Genomic DNA, 26,592 nt, shown 5'->3' with positions numbered 1-26,592 from the left:
TTTGGTGAAGCGTGTCATTTTGGAAGGGATACACACGCAACACACACATCCACATGCCCATCTCCACTTACTTTCTGATCCAGGGAAAACCTCAGTGCCCTTTCCCCCAGGTGGACCCTAGCTCCATTTAACCTCCTTGAGCGCATGAACACACGACGAGTATGTCCAGCTGAGAACCGTTCTTCTGGATGCTGCTACATTTCATGTGTTTGCGTTGACCACCTACTATGCTACTTTGGACCCACACAGCAGCTTCACCCAAAGATTTTAAACTCTCAGGGAGTTTAGCCTTTTCCTGAGTATCTTTGGCTAGAATCCTGGCTTCATCAAACTCAAAGGCAAAATGCCCTTTATTACAGTAGGGTCAGCAGCTTCCTCTTTTTTAATAAATGTAACATATCTCTATTTGGTTTATTAAAGACTCTTTTGAGACCAGAGATCTGCATTGTCACATGCAGAACAGTTACATTAAAAAGGCATTAAGCATTTGGAGACCAGGAAAAGAAAGTTAGAGCATTTCCTGCACCAGTCATCTATGCCAAAGTGTACTTATTTTCACTCTTCATAATATCATTATTGCAGACACAGCCTGATCCTACTACCACCAATTGACGTAGCAGTACCAAACCAATCTGGGATGCATGATTATAATTTCTCAGCATATTTCTGCTGGCCTTACTTTAGATTTTTTTGACATATCCAAAGCAGTTGGGATTTCTCATCATCCCTGTATAAATACACAGCTTGTGTCAAAACAATCATCTGCTCCCATGCCAGGACAAACCTCAACTTTAAATGAGCTACAGATGAAATTGGATCAAATAGCTTTAAAATCTGGGGGCAGGAACATCTAAACCCAGACTTCGATGCTCTTAATTTATATGTTTAACATGGAGTTTTTCAGTGGCATTTCTTACATGGAAGAACTTGAAGGTAAAGACAGTGTTTGCTTTGCAAGCACAAGGGAGCTGATGCTCTACAGTGGAGGTAGCCGGTTCAGTGGAACTAACAGGCAAAGCTGATTTTGTTTCTGTGTTGCGATTCTCTCCCTACCTCCAAGCAATGGGATAAAAAAAGAACTAATTGAAGGGTGAAGACAATGGCCTGAAGCGAGAAGGAATGATTACGAGTCAAGATAATAGCTTTTTCATGTCTCTCTTTCTCGTCACCAGCCTCTAGTCACAGCCACATAGGGCTGAAAGCCAACAGCTCTGCTCTCCGGCTGTCTCTGCTCCGGCTCCTGCACTGAGATACAGAGAAGGGTGGAAGGAGTCCTTGTGAAAGGAGAGCTCGCTTCTCCTACGGCATTTGCCTACCCATCACGGAAGACTAATCCTCTTAGATATACTGTAGCCTTTCTCATCTATTGGTCTCATTTTTGGAGAGTGGTATTGCCTTCTCCTATGGAGATCAGATTTCTTTCCACCATCAATCTCTCCCTTTGAGGATGCGGTAAAGTCCAGGACTGGATCAGCTACAGTGAGATTTCTTTTCTTCCAGAGCACTCTCTCTTATACAGCTCATTTCCACTGTTTTACTCTTTCCCCCAAGTTTTCTATAGTTTTGTTATAGAGCTTTAAGGTCTATGCAGAGCCTTCACAAGGGCCATGGTGTCTTTCTGAATTACACAAAACTAAATCATTTTAAGTAAAGACGAGAATGAATCCATGTGTGCTTGCACTAGACTTTGCTCTACATTGCAAGGTTAAAATACTTTTTTGGGTCTGGAATTTGCATATCTAGACATTGTTCAGTCCCATCTCTAAATTATCTGTGATTTTCTGCTAGTAGTTTCAAAGCTGCTCCTGTTCCTCAGCTCGCTACACATTAAGGAGAGCTGGAATGTGCCCTTAGAGAGTTGTTTCCAAACTTCACCCCATCGCTATCCCAATTCCAGCTGAGGTCCACTCTAATGAGTTCATGACCACATCCACTAGCAAAAGGAGAGGAATTTCTGTTGTTCTGAGATCCCGCTCATAAATGTACCAACCTCCTTTGGGGCTGCAGCCCTTAATTTAGGAATCACTTCTGGAGCTGTCCAAAGCAACAGTCTATGGAATTTACATGTCAGAAATCAGCTTAACTGATGGTATTTTGTATTAGTTTAATATTATTTAATCAACCAATATTAATGCTGCTGCTTGTGATTTGAAATCATAAAGGGAAAAGAAGGACTATTAGCTGACTGAGGAGAGATGTAAAATCAAAGCATCTCTCCAGATGATTTACAGGCATAGAGATGTAGAAAGACGAGATTTACTAAGCTTTAGACATGGTCTGACTCTGAGTGATTCCTTCCTGCTCATGACTCTCTCGGGATGTTTCTGAACATGATATAAAAAGACATTTCTCTATTTAGCTACCCCACTGGTATCTGAACCCTGGTCCTTGAGATGGTATAGGCAGAAACACCTTTGTTTTCTGGTCTCTGCAGGGTAAAAAAGTCTAATGACTGGAGATGTTAACTGAACTGATGTGCTGAAGAGAGAGGGACAAAGGCAGAACCCCTTCCTGCCTCTCCTGGCTGCTCTTTGCCTATTCAAGGTGGAAGCTGCTAGGAGGAGGGACATGTCTTCTTACAAGCCACTGGCTCCAAATGGGCTAAGTGCATGCATCGTAACTGATAGTCTTCACAGAAAATAATAAAAGACATAAAAGGTAAGCAATTCTTAACTGTATTTTAGCTGTCATTTCACCCATCCTCCTCACCATCTAATGAAAGTTTAAAAAGTCAACTTTAGCATCATGTCCAAGTCAAGGACTGATTTTAGCAATATTACAACTCTTGAGGGAATGCATTTCCCCAAAATATGCTTTGCATTGTCACCTACTATCATTAGGACGTGGTTTGAATAGCTTGGAGGTGCTCTGAAGGCCTACCACAGAAGGCCAATTCCCCCTTGCAGCGCATGAAACAATTTTATTATGTATTTGTTTATGATACTTAAAACCAAGAAGATACTTTAAGTTTTTAATGGCTGATGAGCTTCTGGTCTACATATGACTGAGAAAGTACTGCTTTTTCCTACAATTAATCTTTATATGTTATAGACACTCAGTATAAACTAGGCTCAAAGTATTCAAAAAGCCCAGGTCATTATCAGGAGAAAATTACATGTTAGAAATATAGAGACAGAAGGGGATACAAATGTGCATCTTCCTTCTGCTTCATCATAAAAGGCTTTCCTGAAGAATTTAAAACAGAAAGCCAGAAGAAATCACTCTAAGCTATGAAGTAGTTGTTATATTTGTACATTTTTTCAAGCAGCCGGTTCTCAAAGCTGGTTTCTTTTCAACATTGAGAATGAGACTCTACCTTCTTGAGCTCTTGTGCAACTCCAGCAGTATTCAGTGGAATTTTTTTCACATGTGGTATCATAAAAAAACTGACCCAGGCTGTGTCTAACACCAGTGCTGCTATCTTTTGAAAGGGATAGTAAGATTTTTTTCAGGTGGTCACTTTGCATAGCACAGAATACTACGAGATCTGGTGGGATGGGAATGAACACTCTCGCATGGCCAATAAACACAAGCTTGTTATTGGGTCATGCATAGGCAGCAAGGCAAAACACAAATGTTACCAAAAAAAAAAAAAAAAAAAAAATCAGCACTTACATGATGATGGTTTTCTTGGGCACTTTAGTCTCTTGTTCAGTGACTACAAAGAAAACAGTATGAACAGCATGGGGTTAAAGAAAGGCAAAAGCTGAAATGATTAAATTAACTTTGCTCAGTTAATCACAATAAACTGGAGTGAAAATAACAACTGTACCATCCCATCCATGCTTTCTGTGGTTATTTCCAGCATCATCTTTAGTGTTTCTGACCAAGAATGAGAATTCAGAGTGCCCTCTGAACAGGCATTGCTTTAGCTTTGAAATGAAATATTTTGCAGAGAACAATACTGCAAAATCTGTTTATTCTGCCATGAGATTCTGACATTTTTGTTTGGCAGGCCAAAGCTAGAAAAAAAGGTCCCTTTTTTTTTCATTTTCTTTTTTTTTTTCTCTATCATAAGGCAGTGATGGTGTGAGAAACCTGAAAATGCCTTGATCTGGAAAATCCTGGAGAGCTGAAATTCTTTAAACTGTGATTTCACTTACTAGAAAAAGACTTTCCCCAAACACTGAACAGTTTCCAAGCTTTTGTGGACTAGATGCAAAATCCAAGCTGATAACAATAAAAACTAAAATCATTACCATCAGTACAGAAAATCAGCATCAAAAAACCCTCCCTAGGAAACCCAGGAGAGCCCTGTAATACGCCTATATCTACTCCATCTCTTTTTTGTTATAATTTGCAATTTTTCCTGATGCTTGTCCCATAACAAACTAGAAGCTGTTGATGCATCTCAAGATCAAAAGAAAAGTAATGATTTAATGATTTTGCAAATATTTCTTAAAATTGACATTTTTAAAAATAAGAAAGATACCGTTTGAAGAGCTAATAGAGATTTTCAGCAGGTTCCCATCCTATCTGCTGGAATAAAATTAAGACACTGTTTGAACCGGGCTCTTTTGAACACACTCTGAACTGCTGAACCTATTTGAGATCTAGAAAAAACAACAGCAAGCCCCACTTTTTATTTAATAAACTAGTAAAGTTTCTAAAAAACCGTTAATTTAATCTCAAAGTAATTTCTCCAGCAATTGGTTTGCAATCTTCCAGCCAGCCTATAATAAATAAGCTCTGGTAATTTTCAGTTGGTACAACTGAAAGTGAACTGCAAGTTAAAAATATGTCTATAAAATCACAAACAGTTCTTTCCCAGGGAACTTGTAGTGTCTGTATTTGTTAAATAACTTATGATTAGTGCTGATGTTTTCAACAGTGTCCCAAAACTGCACCGACTGAAAAATAAAAATACATTTACAATATTAGATGGAATAGTTTTACCTAATTTTCCTTCCACTTAATTTCCAAGGTCTCTCTTCTGCCGCTACGTAAGACAACAAATCCCACCGTAATGAAAAAGAATTTTGTGCAAATGTTGATGTTAATATCTGACCTAGAGCTCTATGTTTTCTTTGCAGAGCCTTGTCTCATTTATGCATGTAAAAATCTGGAATAATTTCCAATAGAGTCAAAGGAGTTACTGCAGAATTAGGTGGGTTTAAACAAAATCTGTTTGGAAATGAGAGTTTATAGCTTACTGGGTAAGTAAAGGGCAAAATTCCTTTCAAACGTTTATCTCGTATACAATATAACCTGTTACCTATCCTTAGTTAATATTTTTTAAATAATTCAAAACTGTTTAAAATGGTGGAATGATAATTATACAATGATGGAAGATGAACTGAGTGCTCGAACAATTTACTGCACCCAGGTTAGAAATTTTCACTGAATTTTTAAACCCTTAAATCAATATTGTGCAATTTTTACATAACTTTTAGAAAAATCTCATCAAATAATGTCATGAGATTAATCCATAAGCAGCAAGAGTATCAGTTCTGATGTAAACAGGAATGAATTAATTTGATTGCACACCTAAACATAGATGTTTTATACAGTTCTTTTAACAACTGTATTTCTACGATAATTAAATATGTGTTTAATGAAATCCCCCAATGTCTGTAAGAGGAAGTCTCTTTCGTGTTTACTCTGTTAATGTCTGTTCCTGCAGTCCTCCCAAATGACACCAAATTTCTATATGTAGCAGATGTCAAAGGGATTCAGTATTCAAAAGTTCAGCAGGCCTGGGATGAGAAAGCTGTACACGGTGTATAGTACATGGGTCCTGCTGACTTGCAGTTTACTGCACGACAGATCAATTTTATATGTGCTATCCAAGATGTGAGGGAGGATTTAAGCAATCCGATACGAAGGACAGAACCACATGAAAGTAGGATGAGAGAATTTGGGTTGGTTGGTTTGGTTTTTTTCCCCCCCGAGAGGAAAATATTCTGCATCCATTTTAGCACCGGATTTATCATTTCAACTTGTTCAATAGCAGTTTAGGAAAACAGCTTTGCAAAGCAGGAGCCCCTGATAAGCAGGTTAAAAGCTGTAAGCATTAGGATCAGCCAGTGCTTCTATAGGACTAGACTCCTCTTTGGTTAATACGTTAAATCATTGACTTACAAGTGCTGAAACATTTAGGATAAGTCAGTTCTTGTTGCTCTGAATGGATAAAAGGTGGTTTATGGCCTTTATTACAAACTTACGAAGTCTGCTTTCTCCACGCACAGAGGCATGAACCTATTTTTCCTGCACAGTACACACTGCTGGCATAAACCACAAGAGCACTGCTCTGCTTTCACCCCTCTTCTGCTACGCTTAGGAGATTAATCTGCAACAGGGGATGCACAAATCTGACATGAAGTGCTAAAGCTAATCTTAAAATGAGCAATTCATGGGCGTAACACCGTTTCCTAAATTGTGTGAATGAAATGCAAGTGTTTTGCACTCTCTCTAAAGAAAAAAAAAATAAAAGGCTCCACTCCTGCAGCGACTGAGATGGTTGTAAAGGCAGATTGTGCTCTCTTGAATTTGCACCAAAAACCACTTGGCCAGCCCAAAAATGAGACTGACGATAACAGAATAAAAATAACAAGATAAATATCCTAACCGTCACCCCAACCAGGGAACTTTAAAAAGGTCAGGGGTTCAAACTCCTATGCCCTATTTCTTCAGTAAAAGGGTAGCACCAAGAGGAGAGGAGATCCTAAGAGTGCTCCCTAAAAGGGAGCACTAAGAGGAGATCTAAGGCTCCTCTGTGTTTTAAAGCAATCTTCGATCTTAGAGCCTCAATTTTTAGCTTTTCCCTGCAAGGTGGGTATTACCAAACAAGGCAACTAAATAACTTGCCCAAAGCTGTGCATGAGATATAAGGCAAGACTATGAAGAGATTCCTGTTGCCTGGCTATAACGGCACTGGGGGTTTTTCTTTATGGTTTTGCCTGTCTCCACTTGTGTAGCTGACTCCTTCCCCTACAAACAACTATTTCGTTATATGTCCTGGACCTGTCTGCCCAGGTGAGAATGCAACACCTTTCGAAAACATTGGGCTTTGTTTTTCTTAAAAAATGAAGTTAGTGAGCCTGGGATGAGTGAATCGCAATAGTAACGTGTTAAAAAGGGATGCCAGAGCACATCAGCCCAGACCTGCCGCGTGTAGGTTAAGCAACAAGGTGCAAAGCAGACAGTCAACTTGAAGTCAAAGAGAAGGATCTTCTTTCGGTTACGCTTTGTTTTTAAGTGTCTAAAATTCTTCCAATATCCACAGAAAAAGGATTTTTAAAGCAACTCTCCATTGACTTCAGTGCAGCGACCAGGTGTAGCCGAAGGCAGAACTCAGCGTTTCAGACTTGCAGCCCAAGCTGTGGGTGCTCGCAAGGGGACCCCTTAGTCCAGTGGTTTCCATCCTTTATGGATTTGGTCCTTCCAATGCATCAGCAAATCCCCACAGTGCGAATTTAAACCTAACGACAAGAAGTTTGGTTTTGAGACCCATGGTGTTGAACTGTGGACCATCACTGACTGCAGGTCAGGGCTCATAAACCACTGGACTAATGGTATCCCAAATTGTGACAGTAGGTTTGGTTCAGTATAATAAACAGTACAGAAAGGCAGGAGGATAAAAACTAAAATAGTTGCTACTAAAGCCCCTTGGGTGCCTCAGGAGACTTTAACAATAGTCATTTCGCAGAACCAACGATAAATCTGGTAAAACTTAGACCCACTGTGCAGGTGAGCTGGGAAACAGACACAGTATCTATTTTCTGTTGTAATAGTACCACACAGCAGTAATGTTGTCCTCTTGGTGAAGTTACAAATAATCCCATTTTCAGAAATAAAAAGGATCGTAAGGATGGAAAGAGAAAGCCTTCATGAGATCCATCCGTCCTCCAGTTCTTTGCCAGATGAACCTGATTTTTCCATAGGTAGATCAAGGCTGGTTACTGATTCTCAAGAAAGCAACAAATTCCCTCCTCGGTCAAGTGCATTATGCCAAATGCATCCCTGATGCGATTCTGCTCAGAACAATCCTCTTGCTCCATGGATGAGGCTGCTCTTTGCTCCATTGGCCTGAAGCAGCTCTCTCTCTGTTTCTCCCTGGAGGTGACTCAGAGATCTATTTCCTTCCCTATTACCAAGTTCAAGCAATTGCACATCACAGATCAAAAACTATTTCATAACATTTCTGAAGCTTCCAGGCAAACTCCAATTATATTTCTTCAACCAAGCTCATGAAATTTTTTATTTATGACTGTGGGAATAACAGCACATGAGTAATTTGGGGCCGAACATATACATTTGCAACCCCAAGAGCTGAACAATGCTCCTACCACTGTTTTACAGCCCTTGTTTGCTTTTATAACATCTTCGGCCTTGGTAAAGGGAACTTCGTCAAGATATTCCACCCTCACAGTGATTTGTTTGTGTTCCTCTACATCCTGCATAAAACTTATTTTTCTCTCTTTAGGGCATAGCAAGGACAAAGCATTCAAGTACTTCAAGGTTTATCCTGCTGAAACAATTATAGTGTTGCTATACTGCTAACACCATTCTCCCTGTAATGCTCTTGAATGATTTGATGGTACTGTAGGAAAGGACTACAAGGAAAGCAAGCATAAAACCAAGACGAGCAAGTACATAAATCAGGATACTAATCTTAACAGCCTGTTGTGTCTGAATCCTCTTAATGTAATAATACAACGTTAGTGTCTACAGAGGACTGGCCCAAAGGTCCATCCAGACCAGAACTCTGTCTCAGACAGGGCCAACAGCAGAAGCCTATGGAAAATAATGAAAAAAATACTAGTGGAGTACCATTTTCCCTGAATATCGCTCTAGACTCCAGTCATTTGCTACTCGGCAGCTTCTTGAGTTAGAATGCCGTTGTATTTGATGGCTCTCACTTGAATGTTGATAATAACAATTATGCCCTGTCAAAAGCACACTTGAACCCGTGTTATTATCACAAGACAATGTGAAAACACTGGAGATGAGGAAAGAAGGTCCTACAGCTGTTAGCAAACCTCTGGCTTTTGTTGGCCATGTCTCCACTAACCACATCTGGGACAGCGCTCTGACACCAAGGTTCACTGCCATGGAATGGCCTATGCCTATCTGAGTCCTCTCTCTTACCCTCCAAAACAGTAAGCTATCTATTATCTATATCTAAGCTATCTATTATCTATTATAAATGGTCCCTTGGCTGTATTATCTCCTGAACCGCTGCCGGGAACTGTTCAAGAGAGGCAGCGCTGGCTGGCCCATGCTCAGCCAGCCAAGGACGCTTCTAAGATGTACGAAGAACCAGTTTCCTACACCAGGAAATGTTCCTTATGCAGATGTAGCCTCTGATTTAAACTCAGTTGTGATGGGTTTATAGCAAGCGTGTCTAACGCTGCTTGCGGAAATCCCTTTGATAAGAAGGGAACTTTAGGCAGTCTCATTCTAAAGGTGTTAAGAAAGAGATGTGGTTTTGGATGGGTGTAAACTCAGTCCATATCACCCCACCAATTCAGGTGAAACATGCAGAAAAAAAAGGAATAGACTCTATGACTACGTGGTGTGTAATGCCTGAACGGTCCTAGGTAATGGATGAACTAATATTGCCCAGGATATGCTGCTGTCAGTTCTGCTTTCTCAGTCATTCCAGATGGTCTTCAGTGGTATTTCAGAAATGATCACAATATGCCTGCAGCTTTACTTACTGGCCCCTGGTTTTCCTCAGCAGTACGTAACTCATGTTCTGCCAGGCTGACACACATTTTCAAGTATTCCAACAGGAATAGAAACATTTTTCTTGCACTAGTGGTGGTGTGACATACCCTTCATTTGCTCTTCCCTTTTCATATAATGCATTTATGAACGTTATGTGACAAAGTTGATTTACCAGGTTTGGAAATCAACAGATGGTGATGGGTATAGAGCTGAGCTGCAGTATACCCATGCACATCTTGATAGACATACAGATACGTGTACACCAACAATCAACATGGATAAGATGGCAAATATATTCGATCCTCAGTGAGATGGTTTTTGAGTAATTCACTGACATACTTACAGAGCTGGGCAAGGATCATACCTTCTATGGTAATGGCTTGGTCTCCTCTTCTCTCCTGGGTCAGGGCTGCAGCACTGTGATGGTAAAGTTCTGCTCCACTTTTTGCAGACCCTAATCTGTTCACCAGCTAAAGAGAATCACGCAGTACCAAATGAAATGCAGGATGTAAAACCTTCCCATACCACATTACAAATTCATTGCAATTACTTGACAACAGAAAGGGGTGAAGGTGTGACCCCAAACCTAAGCTAGAGTTTGTATGAACACATTGCTGCTCAGCGGAGTTCATGATAATGCTTACCGCAAATGGCTCGCACAGACAAGTTACGGCACATCGGCTAACTTAGTTATTTGCAGTTTGCTCTGCAGCCTGTGACTTGGTCCTGAGGTAGCTCTGTCTCTACCAACAGGCACAGATTCCTGCTGTATGGAATTTAAGTGGTAGTTAAAGAGGGTTTTTTTGTTTATCATCCATTAATTGACTGAGTCTTACTCAGCCAAGGGAATATTGGACCTTGGGATCTTAGCTAATGGCAAATGCAAGGTAATGTGATTTTGCTAGCGTTCTAGTAGAAGTCTTTAAATTATATCAAACTTCTTAAAACCTTCTGTGGAATAACTGTGAAGTTGCTGTGAGCTGAGACGTTTACCATGGGTCAGTTGACCCATGCTAATTTCCTAAATCAAGGTCAACTGTTTTTATTGCTGAGCCCTGAGAGCTTATTACTATTTTATTACAATGAATGCATAGACTATGACTAATTTTTTGAAAATATTTTACAGCACATTTATTTTAATTTATCGGATACTTCCACATATGCTTGCTAAATAAACAGGAATTTCACTGGTTTACACTTCCGTTTAGATTTAATTTCTTTCTTTTGGCTTTGGATGGTTTCTTTGTAGTGGCATGAATCTGTTGTAATTTAAAGACAGTCCCGAAACAAAACGTCACATCAGAATGGTCCTAAACTTTGTAAGAGGTGTCTCTAGAGATCTGGGTCTGAATTTAAGCTACAGAACAAGCTCAGTCAATTATTATTTGAACCACCAAACTCTCAGATCAGAATATTCTGAAGCTTCTGGATGTTCACAATCCAGATCTAGTTCAGGAGAACCTGACTTTGTATAAACTTTTTTGATATGGCAGGTGGCAGCAATTACTCAGCCACTATTCTCATGCGATGAATCTCTCCCAGTAAAATGAATTCTCCTACCTCTCTCATGTCAGACAACAGATCTTTAAATCTCTCTGAACTTACCTCACATTCATAGTGTCCCATATCTTCATTGGAAGGGTTCTTGACCACCAGGACTATTATGCCACTCCGTGGTTCACTGAAAGTCTGGTATTTAGTTGTGTCTTTCAACAGTAGACCATCTTTGTACCATCTGCATGTGGAAAACACAAAGTATAAGTCAGGAAAAAATATGCAGTGTCAAGAGGTCCCCAGCTCATGGATCCATCTATCAGACCAGTGGGCAAACAACTCAAGAGTTAACCATTAGACAAAAGTCTGGAACCTGGAAGATGAGTCTACAGGTGGGTAGATCACACGTGGATACTAAACTGCACAGGTTTATGAGAGTCTTCTCAAAAAATCTCATGCAGGCAAAAGGGCTTCTAATCACGTGAAGTTATGCAGAGCTTTTTGTCTGAATACCCCAGACTGGTTGCTGATAAAATAAATTCAAGTGTAAGGCAGGGAGGATAAAGGAATGATAAAATGTTGTCAGGGCATTAGATCTGATACAGTTCTATGGCAGATATTATCTGTAGGTATTTCTTTTCAGATGCTAGCTAGAATAAATTGCTGAGAATCTCAGGAATGTTGGCATTGGGAAGAGCCAGCATTAGGATGGGGTTAAAGTGGAAGACACAGAGAAGAAAGGGTCATAACCTTGAAAGAAAGGGCAGGAGACTCTTCTGACCATACAAAATGGGAAAAAAGGATTTGTTCCAGCGTGACTTGAAGAACTGACCTGATTTGAGGCCTAGGTGCTCCTTCGATAGTACAGGTAAACTGAGCATCTTCACCCTCCACAAAATAAGCGTTTCTAACCTTGTTCACAAACCGCGGTGGCACTGCAAAACAAGGATAAATGTAGCTAGTAGCTGGAAATATGACCAGATACAAAGGATGCGTCCCTGACCAGATAATTCACATGATGTCTGCAAACAAGACACTAAAGACCAGATTTTTAGACCTAAGAACGATTGATTACACCTGTATATCAAATAATTTTTTTAAAGTATTATCCAGTAGATGTTATACAGAACTTCTGGAATGTCTTACTATTCATGTTTAAGGTATTACATAGCAGACCCCTTTAAAACAATGCATCTGTGCAGGACTTTACCTTGAACAAGTATCTTTCCTAAGGTACTGGCATTTCCAGCAGGACTGGAAGCAAAGCACATGTACTGTCCTGAGTCAACACCTGTCAGGTTGTCCAAGATCAATGTGCAGGAACCGTCGGGATCTTCTATTATAATGTGATGGGGATCCACCTCCACAGGCTTTCCATCTTAAAAGACAAAGGGGAAAAAAGTCTTCGTAAAGAGTTTAGTATCAATTATGTTTTCTCCTTGGGAATTTCATCCAGCTTTTCGCCTTGAGAGGACTGAGAGCTGTATTTGCTTTATTGCAGCTGATGTTGGTAGTTGAGGAATGAGCTCTTCATCTTCCTCCAGCTCTCTACAAAACATCCTCTGGGCAAAGCACTGTTGAGGGACCTTGTACATCATCAATCCTCATTTAAAAGTTAAATTCTCCCCGAGCATGTGCTGTGCAGTTGCAACTCTGATTTGCTAGCCAAAGGAACACCTCCAAAGTGACTGTAAACATGCAGAACAGATCTTTACAAGGCACGAACTCATAGCTAAGCTGTTTCCTCTGCAATACAGTAATGCTGGGGAAAAGACTATGTCCACACAGCTGCCTGTGTTATGACATGGAAACACCTGAGCTAGTTCAACCAAGTTGTTCATTTACTAGAAGCTGTCTAACTGCCACAAGATGTGGATTCATACAGGCTAATAGGCAAACCTGAAAAAGCAGGGTATATTAGCTCACAGGAAGATCTATGTTACTTGGGTTGTTTAGTAGCTAACTTTAAGACTAGACTTGGGTATCTCTAGGTGGTCAGCTTTTAGATTACCCACTAACCAATTAGCACAAAGCAATATAGACGGAGAACAGATCTGGAAGATGCATTTCATGACTTGCTGCTCATACCTTTGTACCAGCTGACAGATGGCTTGGGAGCTCCCGTAACTTTGCAAGCCAGCTTGACTGTCTCTCCCAGCTCAGCTGTACAATCTGCCAGTTCTTCTTCAAAGTCTGGAGGTACTGAAACATCAGAATAAGCATGTTAGTCTGGAGGAGGGGGGCTCTGTCCATAGGATGGCTGCTGCAAAGTAAGATAAGAACAGGTATAATTTTTGCAAATCTGCGAGGTTCAGAACGGAAAGCTGAACAGGAAATTTTAGCAGCTAATGACTTTCAGATGACATGCTGTCCTTGCTTTTCGGAGACTAAATTCAGTCTGTCAAACGTCTGTTGTTGGCTATAAAGATGGGCCATAAAAAAAGGGATTTGTTGCTGATCTGGAAGTATTTTAGGCCATGATTTTAATAAGCACATCCATTATTCAGGCACCACACAGCTGTCACAGTTAAGATAAGTCCCCAGTTAAAATGCACCCTTGATATCCAAACTAGTATTCTGCTGATCTCCATATAATAAAATCTATGCTTCATTAAGGGACTTTTATTTTAACTTATTACTACTATATGAAACTATGCAAAATTATTCTGATAGCCTTCCTCATTAGAACACCTCACTAAAAGCACAAAAATAAAATGCCCAGACTTGTTTTCAGTGTATATACACTAAAACCAACTCTGTTCTGGCATTTTAAGGTGCCAAATTTCCTTACGGTGTAAAGGACACCATTTCTAGCTTATACCTGGACAATAAAGATCTAATACCCCTGCTGATAAATTTTGTGGATAGGAAATTGGTGGAATCTCAAACGACAGTGAGGACGAAGCAGCCTGAATGACAAGATAAAAATCCAAAGCAAACCCACGTGCCCAGATACAGCAATGTAAGCCAGAAGTCGAGCGGAGGATTCGGTACCCAATAAAGTCACAGGGGGTGACTTTATACCGGTATGAGTAGGACTCTGGGTCAGGTCCTGAGACTACTTTTCCCACTGGAGTCTGATGCTCTTCATGCAGTGGGCCAGGGCCTTTGTCACCAAATTCTGTGGTCATCTAGCCTTCTGCAATCCCTGCCAGATCAAATGCATCTCTAGTGCCAACTCTGCAATTCGTGCTTTAGAGGATTCAGTAATGTGTTTCTCTTCTCCAGTCATGCACATTTTTCTGGGCTATTTTGCTGGAAAACAACATCCTCTGCTTAGTGACAAAAATGTATGAATATGAAGACAGGGAACTGAGCAACCACTTCAGTCTCTGACTCTGATCCTCCATCAAAGGCAACCCACATCAGTTGAAACGGCCAGGGATAGCCAGCTCTTCTCAGCTCATCAGCCTGTGTTTTCCACACTTGGGTTATGGACATTGAAGAGCAATTAGAAAGTTACCCACCTGCTCTGCTATTGCCTAAAAACCTATACAGGTCCTGTAGGACCTCTGTCATGTAAACTTAATCACTTCAGTGATATACAGTCTTGGCTCCCTTGATGGTAAATGGAGAGAGTCAACCACCACTGTCCCATCCTGATAAAGGTGCCTTCCCCTGCTCAGGTGGAGGACCTAACACTGCTATAACCATTCCAGTTAAAGCTTGCTGTCGAGTCATGCGAGCTGTTATTTGCAGCAGTCTGCGATGTGATTAAAGGGAAACCTCCAATCCTAGTTCAGTTTCAGAGGTGGCAGATCACCCTAAATGGTTTCTCTCCCTCTTTTGCTAGTCTCCTTCCTGAATCAGGGAGACCACGCAAGAAAAAACTAGGAGGTTTGGGCTATCTCAGGCCATACTCACTCCAGACAGGCTCGCTGATCCGCTGCTGTATGCCACAGATCTCCTTCACCCAGGAGTTCTTGATATTCACTGTGCGTGCCTGGAGGAGGTACTTGCGGACCAAGTCTTCCCGCTCGTGCCAGATCTCAAACGCCCGGTCATCCCCTTCCACAAGGTCGTTCACATCTATGTTGTTCAGCTGCATGACAGCAAGAGGACAAGGAAGTCAACACACATCCTGTGTTCTTAGGGATGAATTTCAGACAGAACCTTTCCCACAACTGAAATCCCAGAGTTTAGGACAGTTCAGATCTGGACGTAGCCTTTGTGAACCAGAACCATCTTCAATCAAGGTCTGAAATGGCAACAACTATTAAAACACCAGCAAGTCTGCTACTGCCAGCGTGTACCCTCTTCAGTGGACATGAGTTGTGCCATTCCCGTTAAAGCTATATTAGATGCTCCAACAGCAAAAGGGATAATTCACACCACTTTTAAAGATTTTTTTCAGACTGCAGGAGCAATGCAACATGGTTTTGGCTGAACAGCAATCAGGGTCACTTTGAAATCCTTTCCCTGGTATACCTGACTTTCTGGTTACCAAACAGACATTTTCCTGGGAGTAATTATCACATTTCAGGAAAATAACATCCAGCATTAAAGGGTATACCGGGGTGGGAGACACCAACGCCCCAGTGCAGCGCTGCTGGCCCCAGGAACAGCACAATTAGGGACTATGTGAAAAGAAATTACAGAGCAGGCACTCTCTGGACAAAGCATGCTTTTTTTTTTTTTCCTTGGAAAATAAAAGCTGCCTGTCAATGCCAATGAGGACAGAGATAAAGACTTTCAGAAAGTCCTGAATGGGCTTGGTCAAGAACTCCATGGGCTTTTTTTTTTTTTTTTTTTTTACTGGAGTTGAACATCTACTACCTTGGGAAAACTCTTTCTGCAATTTCTTGCAGTTTTAGCCTGAGCCCTGAATGTCTGAAGATGATCTGGTCAAATCTTCTGAATTTGTCATTTCTAAACAGGAAATAGTGTCAGGAAAGGACATAACCAGCAGAGAGAAGCACTGGGAATGTAGCATATGACTAAACCAGCATTTCCTTCAATTTAATACCAACACTGCAGACTGCCAAAACCAAAGATCTACAAATGCTAGCAAATACTGTAGACAGCAAAATATCACGTACTTATGGAGTTAACTCAGTGAGCTAACAGAGATGAATAAACACTTGTACATGTAATCTCACTGCTGCACCGTAAAAATCCACTCATGCTTCTGGTGGTTTCTGACATGTTTCTGACAGGTTTAACAGAGAGATTTTGGGATAGACATAGATTCTACTTGTGCTTCAAAAACTTTCAGAAACAAAGGAATAGCTTAAAAGGGTTAGTGAAATGTCCCATTTAGATGACCAGAAGCTGGGTATAAACATGAAGTTCTCAGTGACAGAGAAATGCTCTAGGTGAGGATATAATGATCAGACCTTCATGATGTTCCTGAAGATGTAACTGTAAGTGTCTGTCTTTGTGTCTCGCTTTGGTTTGCAGATCACAATATAATTTTTGAAGAGGAAGACATGTCTTTTGTGTCCTTTCCACGCCATTCTAGCTCCTGGAGCTCCTTCCCACACAATGAAGTGGCCCTGATAGGAAAAAGAAGGAAGAGCACGTAGTGATAACTCTGGAATAATTACCACGATGATGTCTCACCATCATTTTTCAGTAAACAGATAACAAATGTTTACTGTTACAACATCACTTCATGTGTCTCTGGTTTATTACAGCACAGCAGTTTGTTTCTAATGCTAAAGGTGATGCATCAGACTGACAGCACCAACAGGGGTGCACACAGTGGTTGTCATTACTTTGACCTTTAAATGGTATTCTTCGTTGCCAGAAAAATACAGAGCTCATGCTCCACTAATACTAACGATAACAGAAAATTATATCCCGTGTGTTATGTGGACTTTATATGCTCACTTGGTCTCCTTCACCAGAGCAGGACATTCATTTCGCATACCTTCAGACACATCCAGCTCAGTTAGTGACATGGGTTCCCCCTTGGCATCATTAGGGAGAAAGTAAGCGCTCTTGGGGTGTGATTCACTGGACTCTTTTTTTTTTCAGATGTCTAAATGTGGATAGGTGAATCCCCACCAGAGTGTCTATCTCTGTAATTTAGCCTTACAACTCCACTCAGCAATACACTGTGATTCCCATGGAAGACATAGGATACAAACAGGCAGAGCAAATTACTTGCCCAGCCTGACACAGTCAGTCTACAAAGAAACAGGAATTTGAGTAAGGGTGTTGAAAGTCCTAGACTAGTGTCCCAATAGCTGGGTCACCTTTCCCCTGTGCTCCTAAAACACACATCTCTTTCATGAAAAAGACCTGGAGAAGCACACAGATCTTTTGAAGATACATGAACAGCCATGGGAGAACATCCATAAATTGATCTAATGTTTTCACATGGAGTATATGCAACGTATACTACGATACCTTGTACCGACATCCCAGCAAACTAGGCTCTTCGAAAGAACTGTGTCAAATGAAAGCATGTAGATTGAAAAGGCCCAGTGAGCTTCTAACATTTGAGGAGTCAACAGGGAAACCCACTGATGCCGATAATTTCAAGAGTTGGCCCATGTAGCTTGCCAATAATAAGAGACGAGGAGGAAAAAATAAAATGCTTTAAAATCATGTGGGGGCCCAGAGCAAATCTGTTCCTGTTTGATGAGTGGGTTGGAAAGGCAAATAACTGCATTACGTGTGAATTGCTCCATAAGCGTCTATGCTCTGGTGCTTCAAACCTTAATCGAGCCAGGAGACCCATCTCTCTGAACGGTAAGAAAGGCAATAAGCAAATACTCTCTTTCAGATATGATTTCTAAAGGAGCTTCTTGTAGGACCTAAGGCTACTTAGAAACTAGTGAAGATAAGCATAGCACTAACACTGACTGAGAAATTCCAGTTACCTGTCGGATGGGTTCACCCAGGCTTTCCAAGGTCCCCGGATAATTCTCAATGAGTGAGACATGGAGGTTGTTTTCTGCTCTTCGGGTGAGCGCAGACACAATGGCATAAGCCTGCTCCAGCAAAGTGCAGTTTTGGCTATTTCTTGCTTTGTTTCGGATTAATTCCTGTAGATGAATGAAGAAAATGTTACCGGGCAGTCAGAAAAAAAAAAACCCAAAACATTTCCTTGATAGCCAAAGAGTTTCTCAATATCTGTTCCAGCTCTTTCATCTGAGCAACTTTTATCCCACTCTTTCACCATGGGCTGCTTAGCTACTAAAGTCTCCTCTTTCCTACCCATTCTGCAGCCTCCCTGACTAGCCAGTCTGGCTTTTCCTTACATCAGTTGATATTAAACAAAGACAAAGTTGAAGCAAATACCAGATGTGCTTCAGTGATTGAAAACTAAAAAACCACAAAGCAATCCTAAATATATCCATTGCATTTCTCTTGTGCTTACCCTGATGATACCACGAGGCAAGCAATTCACGTGGCAGTGCTAAACTAAGAGTCGCTATTAGATTAAAAACAAGAGAGGATGGAAAAAAAATGAAATGGCTGTTATCCTGTTCTTCCACATTTGTTCCTGTTCCTCTCTTTTAGTAACGAAGGCTTGCTCACTCTCTCTTCCAAGAGACCCTTTGAAATGTTGGTGTTTGTGTGGAGGCAGGTGGTCAAAATTAGAAAGTTAATTTGAACCTTCTTCAAACTATTCGAACTGCTCACTTCTGTAATGCTAGACTACAGAAATATTTTGGCAGTCTTATTTCTGACTATCCTAGTGCTATTTCCCATGAAAAATACCATTAAAAAATGCTACTTTGAAACTTTCATTTGCGATCTGGGCTAGAACCTGAGATAGTAGGACAGATGGAAACTTGAAAGATGAAACGTTTCAGGATGGTAGAATGAGGCGAAGCTTTTCAGAGAACAAAAATCTCATCTTACTATTATGTCAGTATAAAACACAAGGAGAGAAACTGGTAAGTTAATTTCTTACACGTTGGAAATCGCTTATTTTTATAACACACTTGTTGCTGAGTGTGAAGCAAAATCATACTTGTCATTGATATATACATACATGTATTCATATATATATGCATATAAGCATATATTTTTTATATATGTATATGCATATATTGAGAGATCATTCAGATAAAGCTTGCTGAATTTTATGAGGTTGGAGACTGTGAACCTCTACCTGGATTTACATTTTAAAAACTATTTAGAGAGCACCACTGGTGATGATTACTGTCTTTCTTACTTAAGCAGCTTTCAGTTGTAGTTGCATCAGAAAAAAGCCAAGAAAACGAATTAAAAATAAAATATTTTCCTACACAAGCTGCACACAAAGCAGAACATAAACCTATCAGATATAAGGATACAACGAAAGCTTTTCACCTTAATTATAGTCTGGTACTGCTGGATCCTGTTTATGGGTTTTTCCAGGTAGTGCTGCAGTGGTGGGATAAGTGGCTGTGAAGGATCTTCATTAGTTAAAATTTCATCTGTGTATCTCTGAAAAAATACATAGAAGAATGAGGAAAGGTTGTTATAAAGAACAATTGAAAAGATTACTCCCTGGAAAATGCTCATATGATGCTGGTTCATAGACCTAACTCAGCCAAAACTGGATAGCTCTACCAGACCTTACTGCCCCGTATTTTGGACATCTCTAACTCTCCCCCATCCTTATCAGCTAGTTATCATTTTAGACTGCAAGATGTCTGAAATGCTGAATTTGTCTGTTTTTCCAGTGCGGGACTGGCACTGGGGGAATGTGATCCAAAGCTTGCAGAACCAGACGGTGTGACAGGAAAGATCAGCGCTGATTCAGCTGTGAGTGAACTCAGTGCCAGCAACTGGTACCAGACCTCGGTCGAGAGTGGTCCGTGTGTTTGCAGTGCCAGCGACCGGAGTGAGTGAGCGTCTCAGCACCGGCACCTGGAGTAGGAAGCACAGGCCACAGGGTCGATGTGCTGGGACATCAGCCACTGAGCTGGATGTTTGTCCTTTCCACTGACCTGGTGCACGTGGGTGCAACTGTGTGCAATTCGCCAGCAAACTTCAAGCTGGACTGGCTGCAAGTAGAAGACCCAGGATCCAGGCATGGATGTTAGAGAGGCTGAGAGCTTGTATTGATAATTTGAGGGATCTGTGAATGGGGGGTGAGTGTGAACGCATGCATGTGTTTTCTAGCGAGCATCAAGCTGGACTAGCTGGTGAGTAGGAGGCTTACAGAGAGGGTAAAAGTGCTCAGGATCTGGGCAGGGGTATCAGATGGACAGAGGAGTCGTACTGCTACTCAAGGGATCCACAAACATACGTGTGCTCATGGATCTGGAGTGTTGTGTGTGTGTTTCCACTACTGAACTTCAATACTGAGCAGCTGGAGAGGAGAAACAGGATTTCCCTATCTATACTAATATTTTATGTGAGTTCACTTGGTCTTAGAATGTGGTGGCCCTTAAAACGTCCCTTGGTTACAATTACATAATCACAGCCACATTCATACCTGTGCAATCTGTATAATATTCATAAATGCATAAGCATATGTAAATATGTTCCCATATTGACCATACCGACCAGGAAGAGCTAGACAGTGAATACAAAATTATTGCAGTTAGCAATGATTTACCACAAAAATATTTAATAATCCTTTTCAGCATCACATTTGTGATAAATAACTACATTTCTTGATGCAGTGGGTTATAGGATGCATGTTCAGCAGGTACTTTGGCTACTGTTTTACCTTGTAGAAGTCCTGGACAGCTTTGCTGACAACAATCGACTCGGCCTGTACCCTCCCCACCAGGTACTGGATGTACTTATTAAACTCTGCTTCGTGCTTGATAAAGCACATGGCCACATCATCATCAGTGTCACATTTCTGCAAGCCTCGGAGGAAGACACTGTGGAGACAAAGGAAAAAGGACATCTGAGGAGAAGGTGATGGAATGAGGCTAGAACACAGCCCCAGCAGCCAGAGTTTTAAATCAGGCAATTTCAGGTTAACACAGATTAAAGGAAATGACTGGGGGCAACGAGGGATGTTGCCACATTAGCATTAAACTTCTCAGTGCCTCTTCATCCGGCATGAAGCTTAGCTCTTCCCTCTTAGCTTGAATGTACGAAATGCCCTGCAAGGAAGGTAGGGATAACTTCCAAGGGCTTAGCTCCAGTTGGGAAGTTAACCCCTCCCCAGATCCTTATGCCTCAGTTTAAGGATCAATGAGCCATCCACATGAGTGAAGACTGAGATCCCCACTCTGTTCCACAAAGGATGTTGAGACAGGTTCATAGGCACAAAGATTTTTAGCAGTGTCTGTAGCTGATAACATGCATCACCTCTTGCAGTTGAAGTTACTTTTGGGGAAAAACAAAAGGCGAGGGAGGGAGAAGAGACAGAGAGGGAGGAAAGAGAAGGGAAGTCTGTTCTCGTGGCCCAGCCATGAAAAGTGCCAGATGTCCCACATCAGCGTCCTCCCCATTGCAGAAGCAATGCCACGCCATAAGGATTTTCCCAGAGTAACTACATGCTTTTCATCACAACCTGCTCAAACTCCGTATTGATCGCTCCTGCTTACGATGTTGCTGGCACTGATCAGAGCACGCGTTGATGGGGAAAGATGCTGCATACTCACTGGTTGTCGAGCTTTGTGCGTGTGTATTATTGCCCCCCCGCCTGAGGTAAATCAAAAGTTAGGACCACAGGGCAGGAAAATGGGGAAGTGAGGGTGATTCTCATGCTGTGGGCAGGGACCTCCCACCAGAACGATCACTTCCCATGAGAGCAAGGGTATCAAGGTGCAAAAGGAAGCCCCTTAGCAATGGAAAGCCTAAGGCACATAAGACATTGTACAACATCTCCTCTCCCTGGCCAGTAAAAGTATTTCAGCCTGGACCTTGGGAAGTCACTTTGTGAACAGCAGATCTTCAGCAAAGCCTTTCTTGGAGTAGGCAGAGACATTGTGCCACGGCATTGTACCTGGGCAGCCTGCTACAGCTGGATGTGTTTTGAATGTACGTACGCTGGCATCAGTTTTAGATAAATGTGTCTCTATGAAGACACCACTGAAGTCCCTGTAAGACCATGCTGCTTTTTTATAATAATTCACTGTTTCTCAATTAAATTCACTTAAAAGGGTAAGAAATAAGCTGGACTTATGAAGCCTTGAAGCTCTGAAGGGTAATATGGGACTCCCAGCCCTGTGCTCTGACTTAAGCTATGCCACCGTCTATCGACCCCAAAAGGACCATCAATCCCCTCGCACCTCCGCACTGCTAGTGCTCCACATCCTTCACAGTAATAATAGTTACTGTGGCTCTGACACCAGGTATGTGAGCTACTCTTTGGTCCCCAATGAAGGCACGTGGGAATGCCCACCTGGAATGGAAGCCAGCAATGTCATCAATATTTCTGAAGATGGTGGATTTCTGACTGGCAACAGCTCCTGGGACGTTGGGACAGGTCTCAGTGTACTTAAGGTGATGAGTCTGGAGGAACTGTAGATCTTGAATGTAATCCTCTTCTGAGATCAACAGCTCTTGAATAAGAACACTGAAGGGAAGATAAATAGGCAAAAATAAATCACAGAAAAATCATTACAATTATCCTTGACATGCTGAGAGACTTTTAGGCTCTAAAGTAGAGATATATGATCAGAGGAACAGACTCCCTGGAGTGTGTTGACTAGACCCCTCTGACCATAAGAGGAACTTAGACACCCTGCTCATGGAGGGACACCTACCTCTGTCTTACACACATCTCTTGTTAGGACAGATAAAACAGCGTGAACAACAAAGGGATCCATGTAAAGTAGACAGTAGCAACTTCAATGCCACTTTATGCAATCAAGAAAGCAAATATCTCCATGAGAGCACACTCAGGAGTGTGCTGCACTGCAAGGGAGTAACGCAAGGTTGGGTGCTTTCACTCTGTCTTTAGACGTCATCCTCAGATATAGGGCACCCCAAAGTACAGAGGTACTGTAATTTAGGATTTTGTGGAATCAGAGAGCTTCCAGAATTACATAATGTAAACCCGTCCTTTCAACTCATCCAATATGGTTTAGATTGCCTGGAATTTTCTTAGGCTGAAATCAATGGCAAAACCCAATCAAAGAACACAAACTGCAAGTTTGAGAGAATCAAGGGTTTCCTTAATTCTGGGAAAGGGGAGGTGGCAGGACTCAGCAGAACAAAAACCGTGACTCTGACAGGAGGGACCTAGATGCCAACATTCATGTTAGTTCAAAAGGCAGGAAAACTCCAAGGTGCAAATACCAAATGACATGAGCTCACCTTAGCTTCCTTTTATATTCGTCTTCAGAAACAAACTCTCCAGGGAACTCGGGAGCTTCTGTTGTTCCCCACTCTGGTGACAACTAAAATACAAGAAAAAAGAAACATTATTCTTTTAACAGTGCCTTTATCAATGCACACTGAGGAATATCCGTCGTGTTCACAGCCCCTTTCAGCAATTCCTAAACCAGTGTGAAATTTCTTTTTTGCTGGAGGATGATTAGGTCTTTCAAACCCAGGCACCCCTGCACACATGCAGAAATATTGTCTAATCAAAACATGAAAAAGTCCAATCATATTACAGACCCCTTCAACGACCTCTTCATCCATCACCCTTTGCAAAAGGGATGGCTCTAAAGTGCAACAGGAGCAAGTAATTTTACATGAAAAATAAACACAGCATGATCAGTCACCTTTAATTTCTTGTCCAGATAAGCTGGAGATACCCAACCCTGTCGAGAGGGGCTAGATTTTGTGGGTTTAGTTCTGACCAGCCATTTCAGGGGATGAGCTGAATCAAGGACTTCCACATATTGGCCTTCCTTCAAAGTGATGGTCTCCCTGTCAGGGGCAGCGGGCACGTAGTCAGCTGTGACCATGTAGACGTCAAAGATCTGCAGGCATGAAACGACAGTTATTTTGTGCTCTGAAAAAAAAGAATACAGTAACACCAGCAGAACATAAGTGCTTCTCTGTGTTTAATGTTTTATTCTCCAGCCCTTGTACAGCAAAGAGAATCGCTGTTTGCTTTTTGCAAGTGGAAGACAGTCTCTAGAGGCTCAGGCCATAGTTTCAAGACTATCTGAGGTGTTTTGGATTTACACCATGAAACAGTGGATTTTTCTCCCAAGGCAAGAACAAACAGTGGTCCTGAAAATGTCAAAATAGGTTAACATTTCCAAAGTTTAATTTTTTTTTTTTAGGAAGTGTTTGAAATGAACACCCAAAAAAGTTCTAATGTTCACAAAATTCTCATTTTTCTCATTAAGAACTTCTGAACAAAATTCTTCTGACCAACTCTATCCAAGGCCACAGAAAATCAAGCTCTGACTTTCTGAAGCTCAGCCATGAAAGCAAAAGGTGCCAAATAATGGGTGTGTTTTGACGACGTTGACTTGAACAACTTGTTTAAGATCGCACAGTGAGCATCAAAATTTGATTCTCTTATCACAGACCCAATATTTAACTACTAAATATACCTCTAAAGTGGAGTACATTCCTAAAGGCAATGGAGATCCTTAAACCATAGGAGACTGGTCATTCTAATTACAGTTTTCTCCTTGTGTCAAACTTTTCCATAAAGATATCATACCTCTCCTCTGGAATCCCCATCTTCAGATTCAGAGGAGGACTCCTGAGCAATGGATGAAGGTCTGGATCGTCCATGGCGGGGAGATGCAGAGGGAGTTTTTGATTCATCATCACTTTCTGCACCTGGCACTCGAAGTGTGGCTAAAAAGCAGAGCAACAGCAACGTGTGGAATAAAGATCTCCAATTTGAACATGAACCGAATCTATAATAACTTTTAATTTCATAAAAACAAATATTCCCTAGGAAGAGCATTTGTAGTATTTAGTGTGATCTCCTATTGATATTTAGGATTAAATAAATAATTGAGACGTTTTAATACATGAGGTTGCATGCCTACTGCATGTGTTGCCACTGCCCTGCAAGAATGTTTTTAGGAGAGGTAATGCCTCTATTTTTGCTTCAAGATAAAATTTTACTACAAGATAATCAGTATAAGATACACAAACCAGGATTTTTCATTTAATTCAACAAATCATTGGATTACTGCACAGCTGTGCACACAGTTTTCAGCCTCAACTTGATTTTAAAATCCCATTGTGAGCTAAAACTGGAAGATGTGGGAAGTCTTCAAAACGGGATTGCTTTCAGACTCAGGAGTAATGAATATCTGAGGAACTCGAAATACCTAAGATGTTCAAAATACACTTCTATTTTTACAACTTGCCCTCCACTCTAAAGCTTACAGTTACTCCTGCTTATTTAAATAAACACTGTATGCATAAAATAGACACTAGCCATCTTAGTTTACTGCAATAGCTTTTTTCCTAGTTCAAAACTGTAGACTAAGACATGCAGTTTGGATGCACTCTTACTAAATGTTCATATGCTTACGTAGGATGACTGTCTCAAAACCTGCTTCATAAATCTCACTGATATTTAAAGTCCAAATGATACCTAAAAAAAGATTGCACATTTTTCTACACTAATTAAATTGTGTTTGCCAGGTTCCTTACCCTGACTTATTTTTGCAGATACCATTTCTGAGATATGCGAGGTGAGTTTCTGGAAGAACTCTTCTGAGCCAACATCAGCTAATGAAATAGGGCTTTTGGGTACACCTTCTCTACCACCTTCAAGGTCTCCTGGAAAAGAGAGAATTAATTATTAAGCAAGCAATGTCATTGGAAAGTCATCTTTTTTGAGTAACAAAAAGCTTCTATGGAAGGAATGTCTAATTTTCTTCACTTCCCCTGTTTTTAAAACTGTGCTTGCTCACATTTCATCCAAATAATTCACCCTTGAACAGAGACTAGTCCTGAAAAGTTCCAACATTTCAGACAGTTTCAAGAAAACAGGACAAAAGTAGGTGGTAATCATGAAATACATAGACAATCTCAGCTGTAGATGTGAACAGCAGGAGTAGCAGAGAGAAAATAGCTTCTCTTACCTTCTCTTGTTTCAGAGGGATGAATAGCTCTGAAAGAGTAAAACAGAGTTAAGAGTTAAAATAAGATGTGTAGTAAGGAGAGCTAAATGAGAAACACCCCATCCTTCTCACACCTTGTATGTGAATGCTGGAAATATCTGTTAGGACTCTGGTTTGGACTGCAGGTGCTGGTAGCTGATACTCACCAGGGCCACGATAAGAATCGGGGCACCTGGCTCACACAGGCACAGAAACACTTGGGTGCTTTAGTCTTTGAGCCAAATCCCATCTGAGAATTCTCCTTATTCCTGACTTTTATTTCAAACTGTTGCTTGAGAAGACCTGGCTGCTCAGGGAGTGGGTTGCAGAACAGAGTAGCCTCCATCTCCCTGGTGCCATTGGGACTTTATTCCCGGCTGACACTAGAATAAAACTATTACAGTTTCCAGCTTGACATTATGTCAAGTGGGATCTGTAATCCCAGTCAGTTTTCAGTGAACTGATGCTCAACAATTTCCAGTGGTTTCATCAGGAAAACAAGGGCTGGAGAATATGGAGGTGCTGTGGTCCTGCC

General features: G+C 41.2%; 1 protein-coding gene across 3 annotated transcripts in view; it reads right to left on the bottom strand.

Moving 5' to 3' along the window:
- The window catches only part of OBSCN (obscurin, cytoskeletal calmodulin and titin-interacting RhoGEF), a 200,088-nt gene that overhangs the window by 36,766 nt on the left and 136,730 nt on the right, over window positions 1-26,592 (bottom strand). For 2 of the 3 annotated variants that reach the window (XM_075492232.1, XM_075492233.1), the window contains 17 exons: window positions 26,040-26,068; window positions 25,606-25,734; window positions 24,653-24,792; window positions 23,754-23,954; window positions 23,341-23,423; window positions 22,424-22,597; window positions 20,789-20,948; window positions 19,438-19,554; window positions 17,997-18,161; window positions 16,503-16,661; window positions 15,031-15,208; window positions 13,255-13,368; window positions 12,377-12,544; window positions 11,999-12,101; window positions 11,278-11,407; window positions 10,037-10,142; window positions 3,616-3,658 (listed from right to left, as the gene is read on the bottom strand). In XM_075492232.1, coding sequence (XP_075348347.1) covers window positions 3,616-3,658; window positions 10,037-10,142; window positions 11,278-11,407; window positions 11,999-12,101; window positions 12,377-12,544; window positions 13,255-13,368; window positions 15,031-15,208; window positions 16,503-16,661; window positions 17,997-18,161; window positions 19,438-19,554; window positions 20,789-20,948; window positions 22,424-22,597; window positions 23,341-23,423; window positions 23,754-23,954; window positions 24,653-24,792; window positions 25,606-25,734; window positions 26,040-26,068 — 2,199 coding nt within the window. The remainder of the gene's footprint in view (window positions 1-3,615; window positions 3,659-10,036; window positions 10,143-11,277; window positions 11,408-11,998; window positions 12,102-12,376; window positions 12,545-13,254; window positions 13,369-15,030; window positions 15,209-16,502; window positions 16,662-17,996; window positions 18,162-19,437; window positions 19,555-20,788; window positions 20,949-22,423; window positions 22,598-23,340; window positions 23,424-23,753; window positions 23,955-24,652; window positions 24,793-25,605; window positions 25,735-26,039; window positions 26,069-26,592) is intronic. The other variant, XM_075492235.1, reaches the window with a different exon arrangement.

Source organism: Mycteria americana, chromosome 2 (genome assembly GCF_035582795.1).
Source record: "Mycteria americana isolate JAX WOST 10 ecotype Jacksonville Zoo and Gardens chromosome 2, USCA_MyAme_1.0, whole genome shotgun sequence".
Classification (NCBI taxonomy): Eukaryota; Metazoa; Chordata; class Aves; order Ciconiiformes; family Ciconiidae; genus Mycteria; species Mycteria americana.
The sequence above is the reverse complement of the archived record's forward strand: the minus strand, read 5'-3'. Positions and strand labels throughout refer to the sequence as shown.